This window comes from Lissotriton helveticus, chromosome 2_1, assembly GCF_964261635.1.
Source record: "Lissotriton helveticus chromosome 2_1, aLisHel1.1, whole genome shotgun sequence".
Classification (NCBI taxonomy): Eukaryota; Metazoa; Chordata; class Amphibia; order Caudata; family Salamandridae; genus Lissotriton; species Lissotriton helveticus.
In genome coordinates, this window is record NC_136059.1 from 1,285,784,952 (window position 1) to 1,285,793,718 (window position 8,767).

General features: G+C 49.4%; 1 protein-coding gene across 1 annotated transcript; it reads right to left on the minus strand.

Annotated features, from left to right (window-relative positions):
* Positions 1–3,436: 3,436 nt before the first annotated feature.
* Positions 3,437–5,758, minus strand: ATOH1 (atonal bHLH transcription factor 1). The gene has a single exon (XM_078677498.1). It carries the CDS (start codon positions 5,617–5,619, stop codon positions 4,789–4,791), a length of 831 nt encoding a protein of 276 aa, XP_078533624.1. The 5' UTR covers positions 5,620–5,758; the 3' UTR covers positions 3,437–4,788.
* Positions 5,759–8,767: the final 3,009 nt, after the last annotated feature.

Genomic DNA, 8,767 nt, shown 5'->3' on the forward strand with positions numbered 1-8,767 from the left:
TCTCAGAGAGAATGCTGGTCTATATAGCACTGGCGACGTAGGTTTGAATAAAACCTTGAATACATACTTACCATTTGTCTATTGTGCAAGTTGAAAAAATACGACAAAATGGACCTGCTCCATTAAATATGTACTTTGGTGCAGAATGTAAAATATGAATGCAATTGTTTTAAGCTATTAATATTTTTTTCTGGGTGGGGGTGGGGCGGTATATTTGGTGAACTTTACGTGCGGTCGAGCTGCGAGTTTCCCCACCACAAATAAACAGCTCCGTGCATGTGTTCAATAGGAGTTTTACCATTATATCTTGAAGTGGACCATTCGTTATAGTACGCGTTGCTGGCGACCTAACAAGCGGTCGATAAGCAGTTTGCCATCTTAGAGAGGACATCAAGTTTTGGGCAAGCTTTATTTATCATTTGAATCGGGTGTTCATTTTTAACCCAGTTTGCACCGCACTGTAACACCTTAGACGCTTTGTGGTGCTCTACAGGAAAGTGAAGAGGGTACACATTCGAAAATTAAATACATTTTAGGAGAGTCTGGTCCAGCGAGGGCTGCTTTGTCGTTTCCTGCAAGCCGTAGTCTTTTTTTTCCTTTTTTTTTTTTTAAAGAAAATCGTTCTGCCTGTATACCACCTGTTTTAAGCATTGTGAATTGTTTGTATATTTACAGCAGAGTATGAAACAATATACACATTGTTCGTTGATGTGTGTATTCGTTTGGTTGTGAATATATTTATATAAACCAGCCACAAGTAAGTTAATTTTCGCTGTTTTGCATTGGCCAGCTGAGAGACACACGATGCATGATTGCTTGACGTGTGACAAAAGGTACATGGCTGCTGTGCGCGAGGGTGCCCCGAATTGGCGCATCTGAAAGTCCCATGAAAAATTGAAAGCATCTTAAGGCTAACGAGCAAGAAGACCAGAATAGTACATACAATTGAGAATAAAGGTGTGGGGGTAGGGGGAACAAGGCCTCTGAAACATGCACAGTGATGAAAGGTGGTAACACTAAAAACGATTATTTCTGGATTTCACCAGGACATTTGAAAGAAATCGAGGTAGCGACGCTGGGCGTGTATTTGATTCCAATTTTAGAGCGGCTTGGAGCACGCGACGTCTGATCTTATTTGCCGTTTATATCTCGGAATAAGGGGGATCTCCACGTCCCCCCTCCACCTTCCGGGTCAGGGTGGCATCTTTAGGTCGCCCGCTTGGTGCCAAAGGTTATGGAGGTGACAGGTGTACATCTTTTCAGAGGAGCTTCCGCCTGTTGCTTTTATGGGTCTTGTGACATTGAGAAGAGCAGGGCGTGAGCGCTTTGAAGCGTTATCCGCGGAGCTACGTTCAACTACTCTCTGTCCCTGGGGAGGTCTTCACAACTCTTCTTTTTCTGTTATAAACTCGTGTGCCGTCCTGTTAATGTACAGATGTGTTTAGTTAACATATGCTTAAGGAAGAATGAGACATTTTACTGGAGGACATGGTGTGCGCAACGCATTTCAAAGTAGGTGTTGCAACATGTATTTTTTTTAGAAACAGTTACCCTTCAGAATACCAGTTGGGGCTATCTTTTAATCTTCCATAGCACTATTGCGCTCCAGTGCCTGAACATCTATAAGTGATTTATCTTAAAATTAATATGTAGCACCACGCGCCACGGAATCAATCCATTGGTTAATTTATCCTGTTGCAGTTATATATAAAAAAAAAACGGCGATATTTTGTATCATCCGTAAATGTGGACTTGCTTTAAAAAAATGACGGGTTGTCTTGTAAAGGGCACAGCTGCAAAACACTTGTTTCGAGGCGCTGTTTTTTTGTATATGAAGTAAATTGGCCACAGACGCATAAAGTGACGTGCTCATGGTCACAATGTTTGGTTAGAGGGAAAGCGGTGTAGGACGGCGGTCTCTTGCGTTGTAAATTCTGTGATGGGCCAAAATACACCAGCTCGCTTCCGTTGTCATGCACTTCTTAACGAAGCGTATCGCTTTTGGGGCCAAAGGTAGTTGGCTCAATGCATTTGATGGTGCAGCTGCTGTTCATGAACTACCATCCGAGGATTAAGATTAACACTAGCGCACTCTTAAACACATTTTTGTCATTGAATAATTTCAGGGTCCCCAACCGGCGCGAATTATCGATAACGAGCAGGGATAGTTTTGCAAAAACATGTTTGCAGCAGCGGGAGCATCACAGCGGGCAGCGGTGTAATTTACAGCGCTTAGAAATAGCTGCAGCGCTATATAAAACACATTCTCGCTATCTGGTGTACGAGCGTCTTGTAGATCATTAGGATATGTAAAGTCCGGTTAAAATACAATTACAGAGGGAATGGTGTGATAAAGAGGAGGTGAACTTGGGGCAGCCTTAGAGGGCATGGCTGGCGTTTGTGGATTAAACAGATCCAAAGGGACAACCAGGAATTTGGTCCTAATCACACAATTTGTAATGCCTTCCGGAGCCGGGATTACATCCCACGTCTTTTTATGCCCACTGCGTACCAATGCAGCTCGTCCTCCGACCTCGCTATAGCATGCCTGTCTTTCTAAAAATGCTCGCGGCAGAAACTGCCGTTTAATTATAATGTATGCCTTCAAAACTCAAAATATGTTGAAATCTTAAATTTGCGTTCGCGCTGCAATATGCATAGGCCACCATGCCAGACATCAGACGGTTGTACAACCGTGCTTGATGGGACTGGCTACCTGCAGCGCAATACCGGATCCTCGAAAGGATCAGGACGGCTGAAAGAAGTGAGAGAAGACAAGCATTAGCACAACAAAAAACACGTTTTCTTCCTTCAATAGTTTGCAACGAATTTTACATGCTTGGCTGCGATAAATATCGATGTAGATATACGAAACTTAAATATTCCCCTTTGGAGCACACGCTTGGCCCCAGAGTTATATAAACTACCAAAGTGCAGGACACCCCAGGACTTTCACCCAACTCCACCCGAGGGGTTTATTTGCGTCGCCGGTACGTCACTTTTTCCATTTCACAAATGACGCACCGACGACGCAATGGTCTTGTAAATAAACGCGTGCGTCACATCTGTCAACTGTGCCGTGTTGGGGCAGTCAGAGCTGAGACATCATCACATTCAATGTTCAGTCTGATTATCAGTTCGAGCCTTCAGTCGAAGTCAATTTTCTAGATACTATCATGGGTGCAGAGATACATGTTTAATGTCTCTAATGCCGTTTAGAGAAAGGGTTTTCATCGAATCTTTACATTAATTACTGCTCCTTTCTAAGTTTAATTGTCGTTTTCCTTGATTACTGCATGTTCGTAGGACTCGACAGGCAACCTACGTTAATTAGTTCAAACTGGTAAATGCAACTCCAGAAACACATACTATTTCGTTATTTTTTATTAGTATGTTGTAATGGGCAAACGAAGAAAACACAAACAGCAGTCAAGAATTTCAGTTTCCGATATTTTATTACATTTTTTCATGAAAATGTACATAACTCGATGGCAGTCTGCTTTGTAAAATAAAATAATTCGTGGCGTAAAAAAGTAAAAAAAGCGAAAAACAGACATCTCAGCAAACAATAATAAATACTTGGTCTAACATCGTAATGTTTATTTGACAAAACGTTGACACGAGAAAAGTGTTGTTTTTTCTGTCTCAAACTTTTGTATTTAGAAATACGAGGCTAAATTAAATATTATCTTAGATTGGCAGTATCTTTTTTCCCTTTGAATCTCAGTCATCCTGTTGCCAACCCTGGCTCTTAAAGTGCATGCGCCATTTCATAGGACGCTATATATTATGGGAGAACACAGTAAAAAAGTAGCATTTCTCTCAGTTATTTACACGTAATACACATATTTACACACAGCCTCTACTAAAAACAATCTGGCTTACAACTGCAACACCCAGGAAGACTTATGTTTTGCCTAGCACATTCACTTGAGTCGGAACTGAAAGGAGTGTTTACATAGATTAAAAAATGCGGGTATCAGTAAAGTTCTCAACGGAAACAAGGACACCGTGCAGTGGTTCACAGGCAACATGTTGCTTGGCAGGGATCTATGGGTACAAATTCAAAACACACTTTATGGAAATGTACTAGCAATGACCGTGAAAATTAACAGAAGTCTAAATCTTATTTTAAAAAGCAACTGACAATGTGTTTGGACACGAAAAAAAACAGTGTATACAAAGTTCATGGCAGCTCTGAAAGGTGTTTGCATATTCTCGCTTCTTGTGAATCGTCACCACACTGATGACAGGCAAACTCTTGTGGTGTGGGGTGGGGCAAGGTGCCATCCTCCCACGATGCCTTTCAGATGTACAGTTGTCGGCAATAGTCTCTGAATCTTACACACGTTTTAGGTGGTTCGTATAGCAGTTTTGGGCACCTGCCCTCTTGGTGAGTCAGATTTTGCCGCTGAGGGCATCTGTGGCACGGACAGTGCTTGTGGTGTGGCACAGGCTTCCAGTGCTTGCTGTGGTGGCATGAGCAACCAGTACTTGTCGTGGCAGCTGTGACAGGTGTCTGCTACTCATCTAGCCTTGTTCGTTTCTTTATCATTCTAGCAGTTACTATCCTGCTTTTATCATTCAGAATGAATGCAAAGAAACATGAGCACCGTGCAGTCTGCTGACATCTCACACAGGGCAACCTTGGTGGCAGCGGTGCAGGCGTGCCTGGTGCAGTGCTGGCGGTGGTGCTACAGACAGTGGTCGGTGTCTGTGGTGCTGAGCCTGAGGCGGGCCACCCGGAGCTGCTGCGGTCAGTCCTGCTCCAGGAGGCCGGGTGGGGCTCTAGCTGGCCTCGTCCGAGTCGCTGAACTGCGAGCGGGGGCTAAACTCGCCGTCGCTGCGGTGGGAGCGGGGCGAGGGCTTGCCCTCGGGCCCGGACAGGCTCTGCTGCGCGGCCAGCATGGCCTCCTGGAAGGAGTAGTGCTGCTGCGGGCCCGGGTAGGCGGGCGAGGCCCCCGAGGCCGGGTGCGGGGCCGGGGCCTCCCCGCCGGGCTGCCGGGGCTCGGGCTCAGGCGCCTGCAGCAGGTCGGCCAGCGCGCTGATGTAGATCTGCGCCATCTGCAGCGTCTCGTACTTGGAGAGCTTCTTGTCGTTGTCGAAGGCGGGGATGACCCCGCGGAGCTGGTCGAAGGCGTGGTTCAGGCCGTGCATGCGCCGCCGCTCGCGCGCATTGGCGGCCACTCGCCGCTGCTTGTGCACGCCGCCCGGCCGGCCCGGGGAGCCCCCGGAGGAGGAGGACGAGGAGGAGGGCGCGCGCTGCCTGCAGCCCTCCTCGCCGGCCCCGCCGAGCCCCTTCAGTCGGCACAGCTCGCGCACCTTCAGCGCCCCCGCCGCCGGCTCGTGGTGCTGCAGCTGCTGCGCGTGGGCTTCTCCGCCGGGTGGCTCGAGCGCACGCAGCCGCAGGTAGCCGCGCGCCACCACCTCCTCCTCGTCTTCGGCTCGCGCCGCTGCACAGCCCAGGCCGCCGCGGGGGGCGGGGCCGAGCCAGGCACGCGGATCGCTGGTGTCCAGGAGCGCGAGGGCTGAGCGAGGCGGGTACAGCCGGGAGCCAGCCGAGTGCTGCGGGTCTTCCGTGCCCATTTCCCTCACTTCACCCCAGACGTGGCCGGACATGGCACCAGGGGGCTTGGATACACTCTACTTCACTCCTTTTCTGTCCCACTGGCTTCGGGTGCTCTGTGTGAGCCTCGGCCGGCAACGCTGTGCTCTGTTTTCTCTGTAGGTGAGGCCAGTCGCGTGGCTGAGGAGCTTCTCCGGTATCGGAGGCGCTGCGCAGTCCTTTAAGAAGCGGCACGCGCCGCCACTGCTTGGCCCCCTCCCTCCCTCCGCGCGCCTGTCGCGTGTCGGTCCGGCAGCCCGATTGGCTCGAGCTGTCGCGTGCGAGCCGCCAATCGGCGGGCAGGGTGTGGCGCCCTGTGGAAAGTGAGGGTGTGCGCGAGAGGGAGGGAGGAGGGAACGACAAACTTTATTGGTCTCTATGGTAATAAGCGGAGGGTGTGTAACCTCACTCTGCCGTGGCCCTGGCAAAGCGGGCGGGGGCGACACGGAGAGCTGGGGGGGCCGGACGCACGGGCTCTTTTATTTTCCAGTTGAATACACAAGTCCATTGATGCGCACCTGTGGGGCCGTACCTGCGCACACTCCCACTGTTAGCGTGTGCCGGCCACACGCGGCTCTGCTTCACCAGCACCGTGTGCCTGCTGCCCGCACCGCCCCCCTCTGCCCGCCCGGACACTCACTATCTGTGTTCGTGTCTCAGTGACTCTCACCCTCTGGGGCCGTAACATGGACGGGTGCCAGCTTTAGGACATTGTACGGAGTAAAGTCCACACACTTAACTGGGAATATCTCTGAGTTAGTGCATGAGTTGTAGGAAACCGGTAGCACACTCCTCGCTGTTTCGGAGCGGTTTTCCAGCTCAGCACTAAAGCAGCGAATTTACAAGTTAATGTGTGCGCAGTGCAGTGTTGTGAAAGCAGGCAGCCATTCTTCATCCAGCAATAGACTTTCAAATACGGTAGTAGTGGTGTAGCTGCGCGTTTATGGACTTGATTTTCTAGTTTGTCTGTTTATCCGTCTGGTTGAATGGTTAGTCTTTCATTTTCGGGTCTTCCTAGTTAGCACTTTAAAAAAAAACTCCCCACTCTTGTTGTGGCCCTGATGTAGGATATTGTCTCGCTTCGAATATACCCAGCACTCGGGGGGCTCCTGTACCGGTGGTAGAGTGAATGAGCCCGTGCTTGCAGTTTAAACTCGCTTTGCAGCTCCATTATTTGGGATGCAGCTCTGCTGCAGCTCTGTTGTCCCCTCGGGTGGACCTCCCAAGCAGGTGCCGTGTTTGATCCTCGCTTATGACTAAGTGCATTTCAGATCTATTTCAGTAGGGTATTTTAATTACGATTACTGTGTCATTGCAGATACCCAGGGCTGCGCGCTCGCTTTGTTGTGCGTGTGCCTCGCTCCCTTCCTCCAGTGCGCACATCCAGTTGGCGGCGTGTACTCAGGGCTGCACGTAGCCAAGGATAGGCTTGTCAAGACGAAACGTTAAATTGCCACTGGAGCAGAAGTGCTCGTTCGATAGACAATCGCGCCTGCGAGAGCGTGTCACTACAAGACTGCTCACTCAGCGCCCAGAGCTTCCTTTTGTGGTTTCTGGAACCACAAACCATTGTAAAGCACTTTCTTCCTCTATAAGGGCGCACTATCCCTTTTATTTAGCGGGGGCAGTGTACAGCGAGCCACACACACAGCAAGTATATACCGCCAGTTAAAGAGCCGAGGCATCTTCAGGTGAACCCAAGAGCAGGGTCACGGAGCTGAGCTGTCAGAGGCGGCGAGAGCCCTGGGTTTCTCGTGGTAGCCTGACTTCGGGCGATGGGTGGAACTGTGATTGTGTAGGTGTCAGAAAAGGGAGCCAAGTGCTTGTCAGCTTATGGCACCTTAAAAGGCGCTCGAAAACGTAAGATTGATTGTTGGCATCTAGGTAAACACTAACATATCTGCAAATCTTTGGCAGCACTAGAACATGCCAATAAACAAATATTACATAGCAAAGACAGCTCCCTGGAAAAATAAACAATTATCCCTCTCCGAATTAAAACGCCTTTTATGCCACCCACTAAGAACATATACATTGACGGGATTCCTATTACGTACAGAAGTGCGTGACACCCATATCCCCATCTGTGCACTAACCCCGCCAGTGCTTTAATGAGTTGGTACAATCGGTAACTTGGAAGGGATAGTTACGGCTCTTCTCAGCACTGCTCCGATACTTTTATTGGGAGAGTACTGGCACTTCTTATCGGCAACAGGTGCTCTGGGACAAGGAATACCTGCACTTCTATAGTTCCATTTCAAGCACTCAACCTCAGATTTTTTGGGTGCTGTATTCCGTGGCACGTGACTTCCGGAGACGTGCAGGAGATCAATGTGTGTTTTTTCTGGGCCCAGGTTGAGGGTCTGAAGTGACAGCTGCGCATCGGCGGTGCTGTAACAGATCGCAGCCGACCCCAAGGGACATGGCGGGTCCCTCTCGGGCCCTCAGCTCTGACACGTCCTCTCGGCCCTCCATGAAACATATACTCCCGGAAAGAGGCTGCGCCTAAACATCCTTGTCCTCCATCCAGTGGCAGGCTTTGGGATGGAAGGGCACGACATGTTGTACTTAAGGACAAGACACACAACTATAATAATTACACAGCACAACAGTACGGCGGTTTTAAATAGCAGCCGAATAATGCTCCTTGAACAATTAACACCCGTCTGCCACGTTTCATGGTATTCAAATGTGTGGACAGCTCTTACCACCTCTGTGCCCAGCGTGTTTCATCGTCAGCACATACACACGCGTGTTAGACACCTGCTAGTGACACGGATCCTCAGAGGCACGTGAACGCCTATGAGACCTATAAACCCCCCCCCCACCACACCTCGGCCATAGTTTCTTACAGATCTGTCGAGGTAAATACGTAAATTCTCAAGAACAACAAATCGCCGACACTAGGGACATGTTTGGGAGGAAGGCACACTCTAAACACGTCAGCTGCGGTCACTGTCAGTTAATTCATGTGACATTCCTACGTGTGACTGCATTCGGGGATCTCCTTTCCCAAAGCCAGCCTCTGGGTAATTGGTTAATTAGAGGTCATAACGGTGAGGAAATGCCCTCCAGAGGGCATCTGATTGAATCTACGAGTTAATGAGCAGCTAATAACCCAGGAACAGCGAAGCAAAGCAAAGAAGGAAAACGGCCTCCGCG